The sequence below is a fragment of the Mauremys mutica genome, chromosome 2 (genome assembly GCF_020497125.1).
Source record: "Mauremys mutica isolate MM-2020 ecotype Southern chromosome 2, ASM2049712v1, whole genome shotgun sequence".
NCBI classification, from domain to species: domain Eukaryota; kingdom Metazoa; phylum Chordata; order Testudines; family Geoemydidae; genus Mauremys; species Mauremys mutica.
The window spans coordinates 285,014,265-285,033,870 of NC_059073.1; the positions used below are offsets into that span (position 1 = coordinate 285,014,265).

At 49.2% G+C, this 19,606-nt stretch overlaps 1 protein-coding gene across 4 annotated transcripts; it reads right to left on the reverse strand.

Annotated features, from left to right (window-relative positions):
* Positions 1-293: 293 nt before the first annotated feature.
* On the reverse strand, positions 294-5,906 carry LOC123364173 (zinc finger protein 501-like). Of its 4 annotated transcripts, none has more exons than XM_045006052.1 (2): positions 5,694-5,906; positions 294-1,980 (listed from the first exon to the last, which is right to left on the reverse strand). In XM_045006052.1, exon 2 carries the CDS (start codon positions 1,717-1,719, stop codon positions 511-513), a length of 1,209 nt encoding a protein of 402 aa, XP_044861987.1. In that variant the 5' UTR covers positions 1,720-1,980; positions 5,694-5,906; the 3' UTR covers positions 294-510. The 4 variants fall into 4 exon arrangements, with proteins under 4 accessions (XP_044861987.1, XP_044861986.1, XP_044861988.1 ...); XM_045006051.1 differs by having other exon boundaries at positions 294-1,983; XM_045006053.1 differs by lacking the exon at positions 5,694-5,906 and adding an exon at positions 5,333-5,591.
* Positions 5,907-19,606: the final 13,700 nt, after the last annotated feature.

The following is a 19,606-nucleotide window of genomic DNA, read 5'->3' on the forward strand; positions in this document are numbered from 1 at the left end:
CTCCACCAAGGGAGCCTTGGTGGGAAAGTGCTCAAGAACCTCTCTGCCAATGCAGAGAAGAGGCTGTGTGCTCAGACTGTAACTCCGGGTAGGAGCCATGGCATGAGCCTGAATATTTAGTCACCCCAGGCCTGACCCCCATCCTTGCGTCTCATGCAGCCAGGGAGTCTAGGGACCAACGTGTTTTCTAACAGACTGCAGAGTGTCACCTTGATTCCTTCAGAGGGAGGGACCGTGCTGCTCTCACCTCCTTCTCCTCCTCCTCCTCTAACTCTCCCTCCAAAAGCAATGCACAGATTGATTATTTATTACCGTGCAAGATAAACACAAATTAAAACAGCGGCAAGGACCCAGCCCATGCTCTTTGTCCTCTGCTGGATTTTCAGGTATTTTAGACTCCATGGCAGCTGAAGAGAGAGAGCAGCCCCCAGGGAGCTTCTGAGCACCTCCTACAGGTGACACGGAGGAAATCGTCACTGCAACTCAACATCCCGCACCCCACCCCTAGTGCTAGAGTGGGACCTGCATTATCTCATAGACCACGGTGAGGTTTTCTGCTGCCACCACTGCATATGGCCTGTCGTTGGCGTGGATCTCTTGGTGCCTGTTGAGGCTTGATTTGCGGGTGAAGTTCTTCCCGCATTTGGTGCACACGTGGGGCCTTTCCCCGGCGTGGCTCAACTGGTGCCTCTTCAGGTGCCTGATGGCACTGTAGCTCTCCCCGCACTCGGTGCATATGTACGGCCCCTCCCGCGTGTGGATCAGCTGGTGCCTCATGAGGTTGGCCTTCTGGCTGAAGCTCTTGCTGCACTGAGGACAGGTGTAGGGCTCCTCCCTGGTGTGGATTCTCTGGTGCGTGATCAGGGTGATCTTCTGCCGGAACCCCTTCCCGCACTCGCTGCATGCGAAGGGCCGCTCCCCCGTGTGGGTCCGGCGGTGCGTGATGAGCTGCGACTTGTCGATGAAGCTCTTCCCGCAGTCAGCGCATTTAAAGGGCCGCTCCCCCGTGTGGATCCTCTGGTGGATGATGATGTTGGATTTCTGGGTGAAGCGCTTGCCGCACTCGGCGCACTTGTACGGCCGCTCCCCCGTGTGGATCCTCTCATGCTGGGAGAGCTGGGACCTCACAAAGAAGCTCTTCTGGCACTGGCTGCACTTGAACGGCCGCTCGTCCCGGTGGGTGCGCTGATGCTTGGTGAGGTTACCTTTCTTGCTGAACTTCTTCCCGCATTCAGAGCACGTGTGAGTCCGCTTCCTCCTCAGGCCTCCCCTTGGGGCGCAGAGCGCTCCCTGGTGGCTTTCCTCAACTTCCGGGCCAGGGGATGGTTCTGCTTTTGTGGTGCTTGTCTTGTGTCTTACGAGATCTCCTGTCAGATTTCCCTCACACCCGTTGGGTTCCTGTGGGCCCCGTCTCCTGAGAGGTCTCTGATGGGCTGTGAGATCTCCTGTTGCTGTTGGATTTCCCTCACACCCACTGGCTTCCTCAGGGCTCCATCTCCTCCGATGGGCTGTGAGATTCCCCTTCTTAACAAAGCATTTCCCACATTTGGCAGACTCACGTGCTCTCTCTCCCAGCTGGGTGGTACTTTTCTCATCTCCATCACGCTTGCCATGCTGGGCTCTCCGGTGGGCTGCCAGATCTACCATCTGATCAGTGCTTTCCCCGTATTCGGTACATGGCCCCAGTCTCTCTGGTGCATCTAGTTTAAGGATTTCCATTGTACTGCTGCTCTGCTCCCAGGCTGCCCTGGCGGAGCAGGCCGCTGGGCTGTTATGGAAGCTTCATTCGCAGGGAATGGGTGTGTCGCATCTGTTTCCGGCTGGGTTTTACTTTCTTGGCTTTATCCTGACTCATGAAGATTTCTACCTCGCCTCGGCATACTCCCACTTCTCCTTCCCCATTTTGTTTCCTGAGAGGGCTCCGGTTTTTAGTCCTCTCCTCCGGATGCTTCTCCTTATTTGAAACCGTTGGGCTTTCATCTGCTGGATGAACAATCAAATACAATCAGGCATTAGTTCAGAAGCTGATGACAGAAGAAAGGCCATAGTCAGGGCTGTTAATTTTGGAGAAAATCTTGGAATGATCACAGCTAAGTTGAAGCCCAGGAGCTGCAGGCATTGTTATATAAAGCTTAGAGCAGGGGACTAAGTCTCAGGATTTCTGGTCCTGAGGGGGCCATCTTGGCCACTGGCTTGCTTGTGACTATGACAGTTAATTCATGCTCCAGGTACCTCTGCTTCCCTATCTGTGAGCTAGACAACCCAGACAGAGGGTAGGAGAAAGGCAATATCACTATCCCTATGTCTGGCAGATAGAGAACAGAGGCACAGAAAGACTGAAGGATGAAATCCCGGCCCTACTGAAGTTAATGGGGGTTGGCTTCAGTGGAGTCATGAGTCACACAGCTGGTGTGTGGCAGAACTAGGAGCTGAGGCTGAAACCCCAGCCCATTACTGTAACCACAGAGGAACCATATTCCTCTGCCACGTCATCAGTGTTGACTAGTGAACTAAAATCAGGAGTAACTCCAGAGGAGTCCTGGAGTTACACTGATGTGAAACCGATGTGAGTCCAGAATCAGCCGCAGAGAGAACAGCTTCTGTTGTCTTTGGCCTACCTACCAGCCTTCCCCTTTCCCTAATTCCCATTCAAACAAGGATATTGCCCATCATTATTACAATAAAGTTTTGTCGTTTATTTCATTTTCAGTTGTTGGGGCTGCTTGTTTTCATAGCCTGTTTCCATCCCTTGCTGTTCCTGCTCTGACCTGCTGATCTGATGAGAGCAGGATGAGAGATTGTAACAGACTCTGCCACATCCAGTTTCTTCCCTCTCTCTAGCACAAACCCTGATACACGTGGAAGTGTGCAACCAGTTACTCATGCCAAAAAGCAACTGTGCAGTCTTCTTTGCTCATTTTAAAATCGCATCCTTTGGAAATGGTTAAAGTCAAACTCATGTCAAGGATGAATTCAGCCCATTGACTTTGAGGGTCTCGTTGCACTACAAAAAGAAATGGCCACTAGGCCATCTGTTTTCAATGGGGTGGAAATAGGGTTGACTAACCATTTGAAGGAAAAGTGCTTTAAACTAGGCTTGATCTGCCTACGGACTAAAACACTGTTCCCTAACATTGCTGGAGAACCAAGAAATGCACATGCTAGAATACAGTGCAGTGCAGATGGGCACTTAAATGGGACGGAGCATGGCCACCCCCTAAGGCAGGGGTAGGCAACCTATGGCACAGGCGCCGAAGGTGGCACGCGAGCTGATTTTCAGTGGCACTCACACTGCCTGGGTCCTGGCCACCGGTCCGGGGGGCTCTGCATTTTAATTTAATTTTAAATGAAGCTTCTGAAACATTTAAAAAACCTTATTTACTTTACAGACAACAATAGTTTAGTTATATATTCTAGACTTATAGAAAGAGACCTTCTAAAAACATTAAAATTTATTACTGGCACACGGAACCTTAAATCAGAGTGAATAAATGAAGACTCGGCACCGCACTGCTGAAAGGCTGCCGACCCCTGCCCCAGGGTGTGGTGAGGCCACTTTGCACTGCACCTCTGATGCATTCTGGCCTTCAAACCAGTGTAGCCAGACAAGGGAGGATGAGTATGGAGGCTTGGCCAGAGGAAAGAGGGAGTGGCCTGGGTTCCTTGCTGATTCCTGGCTGCATCTGGCCGCTAGGAACCGGTGGCAGCTGGTATAACATAGATTTGCACTGCACTGCACTGCACTTGCTCTGTCCTTTGCTCTTTGCACAACAATAATATGAAGACACCACAAGGGCACAGGTGGGACCCAAATAACTATTTTTACTAAATATGCCAGGCATGGCTACATACGCATTGCTGCTCTGGCTGGTGTCTGGCACCTTCTAACACCGAGAACACAGTCGGCGCCACTGGAGGGTTCACACACAGCTTAAAAGGACACTGCCCTGCTTTTACATGCTGCAGCACTCCTGGGCCATAGTGAAGTTTCTGGGTGAAGAGTTAGGACCCAGTTCTGCAAACACACATGGCCGGTGTTAACTTTATTCCCATGAGTAGCCCCAGTGATTTCAGGATCCAGGCCTGAAGGGACAACTCGGTGACAGCTGCGGAAGAGAGCTGATGATCATGACAATCAGTAATAATTAGTGAAGAATGAGGATGACTTAAAGCACAACAATGTATTGTGATGCCGGCATAAAAAATTAGTCTTGCTTTAAAATCCAAACACCTACGAACACTTTGCCTCCCTGACATTTTCACAGACATAACCATTGTTCATAGTCTATATGGCTTTGATTCAGCAAAGCACATGCTAAACTTTAAAGGCTTGTTTACCTGGGGAAATTAGCAGGAATGGTAGCAGTATATTTATACCCTTATAGCTAGGTCAGTATAACTCCTTTTGTGGACACTCCTACTCCAGAATAAAAGTGACATTATGCTGGCATACTAGACATAATTATACAGCTGTAGTTCTTCTGGTCAATTTCCCATGTAGATAAACCCTAAGCGTGTGAGCAGCTCTATTGAAGTCAATGGGACTCCTGTGCTTAATGTTAAGCATATACTTAAGTGCTTTTCTCGATCAGGAACCTTATGAATTATCCAACAAATACCCATCATTAACAATAAGACTTTGCATATTCAATGCACTGATGATCTAGTGCAGTGGCAATAAACTTAAGATGGCAAGTTAAATAAATAGTGTAAAAGAATGTAACCGGGCTGAGTGCTGCCATCAGAGAGAAACTGCTCTGTGTCCCAGCATCAGATAACGAGTTGATGCTCTAAGATAAATACACTCACACACCTACACGCGCACACACAACCAGGATATGAGCCGCAACACATGGCCTCATCAAGTCAGTTTGGGCCCATTATTTTCATACAGTTTTTAAAATTAAACACAGACGATTATTTTCTTTGACATGGAGCAACTTTGACGTGTCAGCTGTTAAATAAAAGGACCTTCAAACATAAAAGATTTTGGTCCCATTCCACTCATCAGCAAATATCCCTGTATATCTTGTAAATTCATCAGCGGTGATCATATTGTCCCCGGTGCTTGGGTTTAAAGAAACAAGCAGGTGGCACCCAAAAGAATACATATTTGATTCTGATCAAAGGGAGATTTAACATCAATAACTGCGAGAAATATAATATTAAGTTGATCAGAAATTTTCAAGAAATATTTCCACGTATCAAACAATCTTTCACTTCTTCCTAGTTTATTCAGTCTCCAGTGATGAAACTTGGCCCATATACAGACACAAAAGACGTTCACTGATGCTATCTTAGCTGTGGGAAAACATCCCCTTCAGGCATTTACCTTTTGTTCTCTAAGAATTAGCCAGATGAGGATTTTTCGGTCAGAGATAGCTTGGCAACTAACGCAGAGTCCAGACCTCTCGCTTTTTGTCACCCAAACACACTGTGGCTCTGCCCATCAGTTATTCTCCTCCAAATGTCTGCTGTGCTGACTCACAGGAAGTCTGTGTCAGGGCTCTAAAAGCTACCGGGGAAAGGGTAAAACACAAGGCAGAGAAACAAAGCCAGCAGAGCAGGGGGAGAGAAAGAGGCCGGGAAATGCTGGTGGATTTGGAAGACAGCTGGCATCCGGGCAGAGCCTACGCACCCTGGCATGACCAGCCCCATCAGTTCTCCTGAGGATGCCATCAACATTAACTCACCCTGGGCATTAGCTGCACAGCTCCTAGTCTAGGGGATTTCCAGTGCCTTGCTGGGAGTTGTAGTCCTCCTGAGTGAGCAGCAAACAATGACTAATGTTTCTTTTTAAAACGCATCGCCTGCTTTGAATACAGCTATTTACTCCCTTGGGTGGAACATTTAGCATGGCCTCAAGGGAAGCAGTGTCCCTGGGGCTGTAATTAAGGAGAATAAAGAGCAGCTGCTGCAGAGCCTTAGGGAGAATCTTTTCCAGGAACACTTTCCCTTTATTCTGGGGACATGTGGCAAGGTAGGGAGGTGGAGGAGTTGGTCAGGCTGCATGTGGTTGACCTATACATTGAAGATGCACCACGCTGTGTAATAAAACAAAGTCCTGGTCCAGCTACTTAATCACGCCAACAAACTTTGTTTTCCATCTTCTCCTTAATTCTTATGCTGCTGCTGTTAGGGCTACCTGCGGGGAGGTTCATCAGAAACAAAATGTAGCTCCTGATTGGGACTAACACTTTAGCCTGGGACAGAATCTTTGTTCTTGTTGTTGTCAGCTTGGAGGGCAGAGCTGGTCAGCCAGCTTGCAAGTTAGTGTGATCTGCAAACGCAGAGCCACAAATTGCAGGCCCTTTGTGCCTGCCGGAGTGTGCAGACGCCATCCCTAGCCTGGCAGGAAGGAGTTAATATTTTTGGCCTTGGAAGAGCGGCAGCTGGCTGCAATCAGTGCAAGGGCATTTAGGAGGGGCCAGGGGCCTGCCTGTGGGGACTAGCTAAAGCAGGGGAGGGAGGTGCCACACTGCAGGGCAGCAGAAAGCTGAACTGGCAGGGAAAGCCACAGTAGACAAGGCTTTGGTGTGAGGACAGGGAAAGACAAGGGGGTTGTGATGAGCCAGGGAAGAGAGATCAGTTAGAGGCTCTGGTGGGACAAGCTGGTGAATTCTGGAGGCTGTGAAATCTCAGGGAGAGCCGGGATGTGAGGGTGGAGGGTGAATGCTCTGTATGGGGGTATGACCCTGGGAGGGGAGTTGCTCATTTGACACGCAGCCACTGGGTGGAGCTGGCTTTCCTCAAAGAAGGGAAACTGAGGCACAGCAGCGTAGCCAGGCAGGGAGTCCCAACAAAACAGGAAAACAACTGCCCCTCTGCAGATCTCAGCAGCACATAGTACAGGTACACAATGGCAACAGAATGGAAATACTGGACTGCACATAATGAATTGCTGCACAGTTCATGATAATATTTGAATGCTGGGTTTGAAAGAGTGAGAGAGTGTGTTTGAGAGAGAGGGGGCAGGGAGCGGAGATGATGAGAGAGGGAACCCCCTTATGGGCAACAATTAAAACACTGGAAAATATTCCACCAACTTCCCTAACTCACACACCAGGTAATCCTATATGGGAGGAACAATTCATTATATTAATAATAAATGTAGTAGGTTTAGTGCATGTATTTTACACTGTGACAGGGTCAGGCCAAATGGCTACAGGAGAGTGATAGAAGCCAGATATATTAGCCCCAGGTTAAGTAGTCCCCTTTCCCTGGGTAAGGTAACAGGGAAGGTTCCAGAACAATCAGAAGCTTTCTGGAAACAATTAAGGCAGACAGGCTGATTAGAACACCTGCAGCCAATGAAGAAGCTGCTAGAATCAATTAAGGCAGGCTAATCAGGGCACCTGGGTTTAAAAAGGAGCTCACTTCAGTTTGTGGTGCGTGTGTGAGGAGCTGGGAGCAAGAGGCGCAAGGAGCTGAGAGTGTGGTGCTGGAGGACTGAGGAGTACAAGCGTTATCAGACACCAGGAGGAAGGTCCTGTGGTGAAGATAAAGAAGGTGTTTGGAGGAGGCCATGGGGAAGTAGCCCAGGGAGTTGTAGCTGTCATGCAGCTGTTCCAGGAGGCACTCTAGACAGCTGCAATCCACAGGGCCCTGGGCTGGAACCCGGAGTAGAGGGCGGGCCCGGGTTCCCCCCCAAACCTCCCAACTCCTGATCAGACACAGGAGGAGTTGACCCAGACTGTGGGTTCCACCAGAGGGGATGATCTCTGAGGCGAGCAAATCTGCCAATAAGTGCAGGACCCACCAAGGTAGAGAAGGAACTTTGTCACAACACATAAGGCATATTACATATCTTTTTGGAGGGATGGAATGAAAATTGCCTGTGTGTGTACATGTATATTGAGCTGGTTAGAAAATGGCTTCTCTCTTTTTCCCCCCTTCGGTAAAATTTTGACTTTTCATTGAAAAAACAAAAACCACAGGAAGGTTCAGTGGTAAGATTGTTGATTGGCCCTAATATCTCCTGCACACATTTTCAATCTGTACCCCCAAAATCTTCTCCCACTCGGTGTCATTGACAGATGTATCCTTACTGAGAGCTTTCAGATACTGACACCTACCTGCACAACAACTGTCATTGGCTTAACTAGGCATGCTGGGGGCTTGGGGGCTCTCCACACACTAATTCATGTTCATTCAGTGTATGCACTTCTCATTCTGTTATTTTAGTCTTCGGTCTCTCTCTGGTTTGTTTCATTCTAGTCTGATTCCTAGCACAGAACTAATGTAACCTTCAAACTGATCTTCTGCTCAATACCTATGGTTGGATTTTCAAAAGCACTCGGTGCTGGCTCAGCTCTGCAGCCAGAGGGAGTTTGACCACTGACTAGCTCGCCATTGAACACTTTTTTCTTAAGTCCCGCCCTCAAACTCTTGACAAGTCACCCATCTTATCCATGTAAATATTCCGTGACCCAATTCCTCTCTCTTCTTGTTGGTGCTCAGATGGAGAACCTGATGTGAAGGGAGTGAGGGTGGGGGTGAGAATGGGGGAATCAATTAAAAACCAATTCTTTTAAAGGGACTCAGGGATATTCTCCTGTCCCAAAGTGATTCCAGGACAGTGGTGTCTACTGAGGAGTGTGATTAGACAAAATTCCACAGGACAAAATGTGGAAGGCCCATCACCGTGTTAAATGGATGGCTCAGAAGCTAAAATGTCAATTGTTTTGGATGGATCCCTGAAGGATTGGTGGTACTTAGGACTGTTATATGCAGAAAGGGACAGGCAAAGAGAGAGGCAGAATAAATGGCCAAGGTAGAGGTGGTGGAATTCAAGAAGCCCTTAGTGCACAGAACGGCCGCTTGCCCATGTGGCTCCTTCTGTTTCAGTCTGGTCCATTTCTCCTCCTTGTACTTCTTTGCCTATGCGGGCCCAACCCAGAAAAACACTTAGATACGGGCTAAACTGGAAGTGGAGCTGGTCAAACATTTTCAAAGGTTTTGGTTTGTGTGAGCATGTGTATATTTTGCAAAATGTGACTTAGTTGAAATCAAACTCTTCTGCAGGAAAACATGAATGTTTTTCAATGAAACTTTTTGATGCTTCCGAGACGGCATTTCAAAATGAATGGCAGTGTTTCCTTTCAAAATGCCCATTTACAATGAAATATTCTGAGTTGATATTTTGTTTCAGTTGACAATGTTGAAATGTTGCATTTTGAGGCTTCCAAGCTGAATTTTTTTTGGAACTTTTCATTCTGTGAAAACATGATGTTTTGGCTCTTCATCCCAATTCAGGATGAAAATAAATGTTGAAAGAGCAGCATTTTCCATGGGATAGAAATTTTAATTTTTTGACCAGCTCTAACATTACGCTCCTGGATAGTCCCTCTGATTTCACTGGGTTGAGGCCTATGTGTTGTACCTGCATCCATGGAGTTGTATATTCCAAGGCCCGAAGGGACCACTCTGGTCATCTAGTCTGACCTCCTGTATAACAGAGGCCAGAGAGCATCCCCCAAATAATTCCTACAGCAGATCTTTTAGGAAAACACTCAATCTTGATTTAAAAGTGGTCGGTGATGGAGACTCCATCACAACCTTTGGTAAATTGTTCCAATGGATAATTACTCTCACTGTAAAAAATGTGTCTTATCTCTAGTCTGAATTTGTCTAGCGTCAACTACCAACCATTGGATTGTGTTAGATTGTTTTCTGCTATACTGAAGAGCCCATTATTAAATATTTGTTCCCATATAGATACTTATAGACTGTGATCAAATCATCTCTTAACCTTCTCTTGGATAGACTCAATTAACTCAATCACGATAGGGCATGTTTTCTAATCCTTTAAACGTGTTTGTGGCTCTTCTCTGAACCCTCTCAAATTTGTCAACTTCCTTCTTGAATTGTGGGCACCAGAACTGGACACTATTCCAGCACCTGTGCCAAATACAGAAGTGAATTAACCTCTCAGCTCCTACTCGAGTTTCCCCTGTTTATGCATCCTGGGATCATATTGGCTTCTTTGGTCACCATGTTGCATTGGGAGCTCATGTTCAGCTGAAAAGGACTTGGGGATTACAGTGGACCAGAAGCTGGCTATGAGTCAGCAGTGTGCCCTTGTTGCCAAGAAGGCTAGTGGCATATTGGGCTGTATTAGTAGGAGCATTGCCAGCAGATCAAGGGACATGATCATTCCCTTCTATTCAGCACTGGTGAGGCCACACCTGGAGTATTGTGTCCAGTTTTGGGCCCCTCACTACAGAAGGGATGTGAACAAATTGGAGAGAGTCCAGCGGAGGGCAAGGAAAATGATTAGGGGGCTGGGGCACTTGACTTACGAGGAGAGGCTGAGGGAACTGGGGTTATTTAGTCTGCAAAAGAGAAGAGTGAGGGGGGATTTGATAGCAGCTTTCAACTACCTGAAGGGGAGTTCCAAAGAAGATGGAGCTCTGCTGTTCTCAGTGGTGGCAGATGACAGAACAAGGAGTAATGGTCTCAAGTTGCAGTGCGAGAGGTCTAGGTTGGATATTAGGAAAAAACTATTTCACTAGGAGGGTGGTGAAGCACTGGAATGGGTTCCCTAGGGAGGTGGTGGAATCTCCATCCTTAGAGGTTTTTAAGGTCAGGCTTGACAAAGCCTTGGCTGGGATGATTTAGTTGGCGTTGGTCCTGCTTTGAGCAGGGGATTGGACTAAATGACTTCCTGAGGTCTCTTCCAACCCTAATCTTCTATGATTCTATGATTATCCACCATGACCCTCAAATCTTTTTCATCGTCACTGCTTCCCAGGAGAGAGTTCCCCCATCCTGTAAGGATGGCCTACATTCGTTGTTAAAAAAGCTAGAGACATTTCTATTTAGTCATATTAAAATGCATACTATTTGCTTGTGCCCAGTTTACCAAGCAATCAAGATCGCTTTTCATTATTGACCACTCCCCCAATTTTTATATCCTCTGCAAACTTCATCAGTGATGAATTTGTTTAATTCCAGCTCATTGATAAAAATGTTAAGTTGTGTAGGGCCAAAAACCGATCACTGCGGGACCCCACTGGAAACAGGCCCGCTTAGACTCATAGACTTTAAGGTCAGAAGGGACCATTATGATCATCTAGTCTGACCTCCTGCACAGTGCAGGCCACAGAATCTCACCCACCCACTCCTCGCAAGTCCTATTCTTTCTCCTCCTTGATATAGCTTTCACATCATGGTCAGGCCTTGGGTTTGGAGTGGCACCCCCTTTAAGGCCACAACAGCAGCAGCTATAGATAAAGCAGGCAGAAGAATCATATTTATAGTCACAGCAGAAAGCAGAAGTGAAGTTTTTGAACTCCATTGCTGCCTTGTTCCCCGAAAGTTTTAAACGAGACATGCTTATTGACATTACAGTTTTGGAGCACCTCAGCACAGCACTGTGGTGGGGATTTTAGTCAAATTTTCCTTCCTGAAGGTAACAAAGGCACAGAGAACCCAGCTGTGGTAGTATCCCACAGGCCCATAGGTCGCTAGCCCGTTTACTGATTCCCCATTTACAATTTCATTTTGAGACCTGACCTATCAGTTAGCCAGTCTTTAATCCATTGAATGTGTGCCATATTAATTTTATATTGTATTTACACCATATTTAAGCAGCAGATACTGAGAGAAATATGTTACATTTTATTATAGGAGTTCAGGAAAACCTCACAGATACAAAATACCAATGCTCTGTGGAGGTCCCTAGTTCTGTGCTGGGTCTGGGTTATCTGGTTCATATGCAATGGAAATCACGGCACAGTGCAATTTCACACTGAGTAACTTGCTGCTTTGATGAGAGCCCAAAGGTGGGATGTCCGTTGCAGAGATCTCTGCTACAACGCATCCTAACCCCCTGGGAGGGATCTCACCAGAGCAGCCGGGCTCTGCAGGACATCAGAAGCAACGGCAATGATCTTTGTCATCACCACTTGATACTGCACTCTTGGTGCCTGTTGAAGCTCGATTTCTGAGTGACGCTTCTCCCACACGCCAGACCTATGTGAGGCCTCGCCCCTCTGTTGGGCTGCTGGGTGTCTTTAGACTCCCCCAAGGGGTCTGTGTGTATGAACAGCCTCTGCCCTAGTATGAAGCCTCTGGTCATCTCCTGAAGCTCTTCCTTTACTTGGCAGCCGGGGGTGGCAGTTTGCCCATGCAGCCCCTCTGTGAGCTCCTCCCACACTGAAGACAGGCAAAGGACCTCTCCTGGCACGGCTGCGCTGGGGTGATGATGTTCATTTTCTGGTTGGAGCTCTTCTCTCACACGTTGCACCAATCGGGTGTCTCGGCCGTGTGGCTCTGCTGGTGTATCACGAGCCGCGACCTCTCAACGAAGCCTTCGCTGCAGGCGCTGCCTTCGTGGGGCCTGTCCTGCCTGTGGGTCAGTGCATGTCTGGTGAGGTGAACTTCTCCCCACGCTGGTGCACGTGTACACCCTCTTCCCCACCTGGGCTTTCTTCCAGGTCTAACGACTTCCTCTGAGAGCCAGCCCTTCCCCGTTCTCGGCCAGTGATTTTTTTCCCCAGTGCACCACTTATTGGCTGACCCGAGTGACTCCACAGTCCCTGCTCTCACGTGGCCTCCTGGCTGGGGGAGCTGTCCGGTGGGCTGCGAGGTTTTCAGCAGTCTGGAGCCGTTCCCTGTGCTCTGTGCATACGTAGGAGCCCCCTGCTGGGTGGATTCCTGCTGTAATGGGACTGAAGTTGTTCTCAGTGCTGTGGGACTCACCCTCACCGAGCTGAGCCCTCTGGGGCTGTACCCCTCACCACACCGAGGCTTACTTCCTGTCCATCATGTGCATCCAGCTCTTTTATGTGGATTCTCGGCAGTGGCGTAAGAGCTGGCTGGGGTGTTGGTGTGGCCTGTCTCCCATGGCAGTCCCGGGTGCACCTTGAGGGTTTTTTTTATGCAGGAAGCTTTCGCTTTATCTGGGGCACATGTAGGGCTGTTCGTTCTGGTGTATCCTCTGGGTCATGGCCAGGGAGACCTTAACAAACCACTTCCCACACTGGCTGCTGCATCTATGGAGGAGTCTCCTGCAGCTGGACCAGCGGGTGTGTCTTAAGGGTCTTTTTGTGCACAAAGTGCTCCCTGCCGCCATAGGGCCTCTGGCCTGTGTGGCTCCTCTGGTGCATCGTGAAATTCTCCTTCCAGGTGAAGCTCTTCCCACACTGGGCGCGGACTAACAGCTGCTTGCCCGTGTACCTCCTCCTGTGTGTGGCCACGCTCCTGTCGGTGATGACGCTCTTTCCGCAGTCAGTGCAGATGTAGGGCCCTGCCTGGGAGTGGATCTTGTGGTGGGTGACCAAAGTGATCTTCTGGCTGAAGCACCTTCCTCACTGCAAGGAGGTGTAAGGTCTCTTGCCCATCTGGGTCCTTGGCTGTACAGTGAGGGATGAATCCTTTCCTGCAGTCACTACACATGAACAGCCTCTCTCCCGCGTGGCTTTCCAGGGGAGTCTTCCTGAACCTTTTCCTGCACTCGGGACATTTGTACAGTCTCTGCGAGGTGGGTGCTAGAGAGCTCTCCATGGTAACGACTCTTCTCACATCAGGCCCAGGTTTATTTCAATCCTTGCTGCTGAGTTTGGCATCACTCCTATCACTCCTTCCCCAGTCTGGTGTGTTTCCTTCCTTCACGGTTTTCCCTGAGCCAAGGGGAAGTTGCAGTTGGTTTGTTAAAACCCTTGGAAGCATTGTCTTTGCTCTCTTTAATTTATGGCCTGGTCCTTCCTTGGGCGGTTCCTGTTTTGTTCCTCTTTGTTTGTGCCACAGTCACATGCTGCACAGAAAAGGAAATCCTGTGTTAGTTCAAAGGCTGGTGCCTGGCATGATGGCTACACAGGGATTTTCAAAAGCACTGAGCATTGGCCTTACTCTGTGCCCATTGCAGGTGATGGGAGAACTCCCGCTGACTCCCCTGGGAGCAGAGTGAGACCAGCGCTGAAGGCTGTTGAAAATCCCACCCTAAATCCTAGCCCATCAGATTTTAGTAGGGGAGGTTCTGATGCTTTTCGGGCCGCTGAGGTTTTGTGAGTCACCTGGTTGCCACAGGCCTGCAGTGTGAGGGAGTCTTGCCTATGTCAGCTGGGCATTAGCTCCCTAAAACAACCGGCCTGTGAGCCACTCAAGTACTCATCTCCAGCACTGCTTTGCACCCCTGGAGATGGACCCCGTCCCTGAATCCCTTCAAAGTGTCCCCCCATGGTGTCCAGCCACTGGATACCCACAGAAATCCCAGATCCTCCATTCCCAGAGTGTACCCCACTTAACCAGTTTTACCCTAGATTACCATGCGTGCATCACACAGAGCACTTGAGTGATAGTAAAACATAAGGGAATTTACTGAAGAAAGAACAGAGATTCAAACAGAAACAAGTAATGGAAACAAATGGTTACATATGAAACAAAACCATCAAACGTGAATTAGGGCCTGCGTTTATGACTCGTCACCTTTTCTGTCTAATAAAGTAGATTCCCATCACAAAGCCTCTTGCAGCGTTAGCTGCCCTCAAGGAGCTAGGGACCAGTCTTGCATGACGCACCACCACACATCAAGGTACCTTCTCAGTGAATGGGTCCAGAGGGTCTTCCTCCACCCTCCGATATACTGAATCTGCCTCTTGTCTTTATTCACCAGAGATCCCCCTCAGTGCCCTGTCCTTCCATTTCACTGCCAAGTGGTTTCCATGTTTATAGTTTGTCTTTGATGTTTATTTGCTGGCTCTTTTGGGTTGGTGCAGTGGTGGACAATGGAGCAATACCTGACATAACTGGCTAGCCAGGGAAAGGTGACAACTCCCTCTGGCTTGCATGGGCCATCACCAACGCCTACAATTCCCTGGTGACTCACTTTCACCCCAAGACCATAGGGGCATCATTTTCAATGTAGTTACGTTGTTCCTTAAATATTACCCCGCCACATATCTCGTGATAATTATGAGCATCGATAAGTTACAAACTTTCTGTAGAGGCCTCACATGCTATCCTTTATGGGTAAATACCATGAAAATGGAGTATTGGGTGTAGTGAGTTTGTCAGGTCTGGGACAGGAGTCGCTTATAAAGAATAGTGGAACCTGTGGCAGTTGGCCCCAGTGGTTCTGTGTCAGTCTGGGTTGACAAGGATTAAACAGTCACCACCTAATGTCTATTCTGAGACCTGGTCAGGGCCTGGGTGATCTGAATCAAGTTCTCAGTGGATAGGAATCCACCTTTCTCTCCCATCTCCCGTCAGGGCTATCGAGCAGCTACTTTCCCACCACACGCAAAACACATTACAAATGTAAGAGGGGAAAAATACTTTTGAGGTATTTACAAATGCAAGTCTGCGTGGGGGAGAGTGAGACCCTTTCTAAATGTAATGTCTGGCCAGGTCCGTAATACGCCATTCGGGCAACGGTAGTGCTGGTGCCATTGCACCAACTAGAATGACATTGGAGTGTTCATATTGATGGTGTGTGAACATCAGCGTGGGGAACATTACACTCTGGAAGCAGTGGTGGTGGGTCATGCCATTAATTTATTCCTCCCCTGGAGAGCTGGGGTTTTATATTTAGTCTGGGATTTTCCAAGGAAATCAGGCATTGTCCTCTTAGAAAAATGCAGGCATCTAAATACCTTCGCCAACAAATAAATATCAAAAAAGTAAAGTTAACGAAAGGACAAAAGCTGGGTGCAGATAAATCCCTGGGGGCTGAATTATGCAGCCATCATGTCTTCAGATGCTGTGTATAAATACTGCTCAAGGCAGAGCATGTTTGTTTGGCTGATGGCTAGAGGAAGGAACTAAGGGAGATGAACCAAGACTGCAGTTCCAATTCTACCATGCTGACTAGTTGTCTGAGTATGGATGTGTTTCGTCCCCTCTCTCTGTGGCTCAGTTTATTATCCATATGGGAAACGGGCATAATAATTCCCGGCCATTGGAGAGCTTAATGCATTACTGTTAAAGGCCCTCCCAGAAAGGGGGTTAGAAAGTGCAAAGTGTTGTTGCACGTAGCTTGCGAGCTCTGTGGGGCAGGGACTGTCTTTTGGGTCTGTGTTTGTTCAACGCTTAGCACAGTGGGATCCTGATCTGTGACTGGGGCTCCTGGGTGCTACGGGTAGGATCACCTCTCCAATCTCCTTCCTTTTTTATAGCCTCCAAAATTCTAAAGTCTGATTGCACGTGGATTCCATTCCGTCAGCAATTTGTAATACGTTTTACTCCAGTGCTTTAACCAACTGGAAATAAAATTAATATTTTTCTCAGGGCAGGTAATTAACCATTGGCCCAAGGGCTGCAGTAATGTCACCCTCACTTGGAGTCTATCAATCAAGATTGGATGGAGGGAGGTCTTTCTAAAAGATACACGCTAGTTCAATCACAGAGAGTTGGGCTAGATGAAGGGACCATGGGGTGAAATTCTATGGCGTGTTCTGATGGGGCACGTGCCCCACACTGGCCCTGGGAGAAGGGGGGGTTACTATAGGCAAGAGGCCAATTAGCCAGAGGCTACACCCGCGGGGAGCTAAGACACAATGAGGCTTAATTGGGGATGAAGCTCACCTGGGCAGAATCAGGCAGGGTATCTAAAAACAGAGCCCTGCAAATCCAAGGGGATCTGTTTTATATCTGGGGACCATCTTTGTGGGTAAGAGCCTGGGTGGGAGGTCTGGGGGGCAGGGACATGGGCCGGGGGGTGCTCAGAACCCCCACCCAGGGCAGGTGGAGGGTCGGCTGTGGCTCCCCAGAGTTGCCCACCCAGCCCTTACCGTGGCTGGGCTGTGGCTCCGAGCTGACACCTGCCCCCCACACCACTGGCCGGTGCTGGAGAGCCCCGCTGGCAGCTGTGCGGAGCCCGAGCCCCTCCACCTGTCCTGCGTGGGGGGCCCAAGCAGCCCCCCGGGAAGCTCCACGGGTCACACATCCCCACCCTGGCTAGGCCAGCGCGGAGCCCAGCCGGGGAGGCGTGGGGAGCCGCAGCGGACCCTCCATCTGCCTGCGGTGCAGAGGAGGACTGAGGGCAGCCCCCGGCCATGTCCCTGTCCCCCCAGACTCCCCGCCTGGCCGAGGGCAAGTGGAGGGTCCATGACTCTGTGCGGACTCCCCACCGCTACCCACGCAGCTCTCCCTGACCGGGTTCTGGTAGGGGGGTGCCTGAGCCCGGCCACGGTAAGTAGAGCCCTGCAAATCTGCAGATGTCCGCAGACAATTTTTGCGGCTCGCAGGCCGGATGCGGATCCACGTTTTTATATCCACGCAGGGCTCTGTCTAGAAAGCCAGGGAGTTGGCAACAGAGAGAAGGCCTGTAGTTGTACTTCCTGTTACGAGGAGGGAGAGTAGGAGCCTAGAATAGGCAGTGTAGGAAGCAGCCCAGGGAAGGAGCAGTGAGGGCTGAGGGAATAAAGCCCTGAGCTGCTGGGTCGAGGGTCCCTGGTTTGGAACCCAGTGCAGAGGGCAGGCCTGGGTTCCCTACCAGCCACTGTGGGAATGGCACACGAGGGGCAGCCTGTTTGGGGACTGCTGGGGACAGTTTGGAAGGAGACTTTGATAACACCCCAGAAGTGGGGGAACTTCAGGTTGACTTGGCAGAAGGGATAAGCCAGGAAGAGGAAAATGCTGCAGCTCCGTGAGCATGAGAGGGGCCTGGAGTGAGTGAGTGGGATGATGGGCTGAGGATCCCCAGGACAGGGCATCAGACCCTGTGGTAGCTAATCCCCAGATGGGCCATTAGGAGGTGCCAGAACAGTAGAAGAGCACTCCGCTGTCACACGCGTGTTATGCAGGAAGGCAGACTAGGGGATCAGCATGGCTTTGTAATTTATGAACCAATAGAGGAGACATAAAGATGAGCTGGAAACTAGTGGCACAGCACATCCAAAGTACAGCTCTAGAGTTAGATGTGCTTGGATCTACACTTACACACATCCCATGTTCTTCTGGGAACCCGACATGCAGGAGCATGCTGAAATCAGAAAGACTCAACTGCATAATATCCACCCAGGTAACAGAAACTATTGAACCGTTTGCCACAACCGGGATTAAGTGCCTGGACTGTGCATACGTGTTCAATGACACACTGACGGGAGTATCTAGCTGTGCAACGCAGCTGTAGTTTTAAGGCATAGAAGCAGTTTGTGGTAGCACAAGTCAGCTCTGTAAGGGTTCATTTGGAATAAACAGTCTTCGGTGTTGTGTCCTCCGCTGTTTGCAAAGCAGCAAAATGAACATGCCGTGTCGTGTCAGGTCAGGTCAGCACAATTTTTAGTTGCCAAATTCTCCCCAAGCTGAGCACAGGTCATTAAGGAATTTCTAGAGATGCTCTTCCTAGCCTAACCACCTGCACTGGTAACTTTCTTATGGAGATGTCAACGTGAAAGAAAATCCCAGTAGACGAGGAACGAGATCATTCCTTAACTTAAAACACAGCAGTTATTTTCCTGACAGAAGATGCTTTCCGTGTTCACCCGCCAGTGTCTCTTAGCCGGAGGCAGCAAACACACAGGAAGCTGAATGGAAATTGTCTTACCCGAGCAAACACCACTGCAAGCGCATTTCTCTTCTCTTTAGCATTAACCAGAGGAAAGTGTGGCTACTCAGCTGTCACTTGACAGATAATGAAATCCAGATCTCTGGGTCTTACTAGTCTTCTTCCGTCCCGTCGTCTCCTATGGCCTGCTCTGCAGACTCAGGGAAAGGCTGCTTCAGTGCTGTAGTGGAAGCTAGAGGGGGAGGGAGCAAAATAGAAATCGGAGAGACAAAAGCTGGCTGGGAAGAGGGAGGAGGGGATGGGAAGTAAGAAACTGCTTTGTGCAATGTCCTGCTGGGAGATGTAGTCCTTCCTCCAAAGGATCGCATGGCCTGCGATTCCTGCTGTTCAGAAACAAAGCAATGAATGCCATCTAGCCTGCTGCATGAGGGGAGATCAGTGTGCCCTTAGCCTTGTCCTTTGTTCATTGAGTGGCTCCTACAATTGGGGAAAGGAGGATTTTTTTCTTGTGATCCTGTTCAGTAAAATGTTCAATGGGACTAACATGACCCTATGCGGACTAGTAAACCGGTGGCACATTCCCTTCACCTGCAGTAAACTGGAGGAGACATTTTAGTAGCCGAAGCAGCTGATGTTGCAACTGTAGTGCCTGATTCTCGGCTCACCCAGCTTTTGTGCTGGTGCTGCAGACCAGCGTTTAATTCGTAATGGAAGAGGTGCCAGGACTCAAGCAATCAGGTGCTGGGGCTCAAGCAAATTTTTTACTTTCATAACTGACCCGCCAAGCCCAGAGGGGGCCAGGGCTCTGAACCGCCAAGCCGAGGGGGCCGGGGCTCAGCCCTAGCACAAATTAAGCACTGGTCCAGACCCACTGACTTCACTGGAGCGACTCCTGAGCCACTGGTCGTGGTAGGATCAATTCCATCCTTCAGGAGTTGAGTTCCATGCAGTCTGCTGGGCTTGGCTCTTTCGGATCAGACCTTATGGAACCACCAGTGCTCCATGTGGGCGTAAGCATCCCAGGGGACTTTTTGTAAGAGCAGATGTTTGCCTTGGTGTCCTTGGCCTAAATTTTCCCTCCTTCCTTATGTCACATCCTGTGGGCCAGCCAGTTGCCAGAACTTCCGGCAGTGAGGTGAGCGTATGATAGTGCTG

Excerpts from the sequence above, each read along its gene's own strand:
- LOC123364173 (XM_045006052.1), bottom strand. The coding sequence starts at position 1,719 with ATGGAAATCCTTAAACTAGATGCACCAGAGAGACTGGGGCCATGTACC.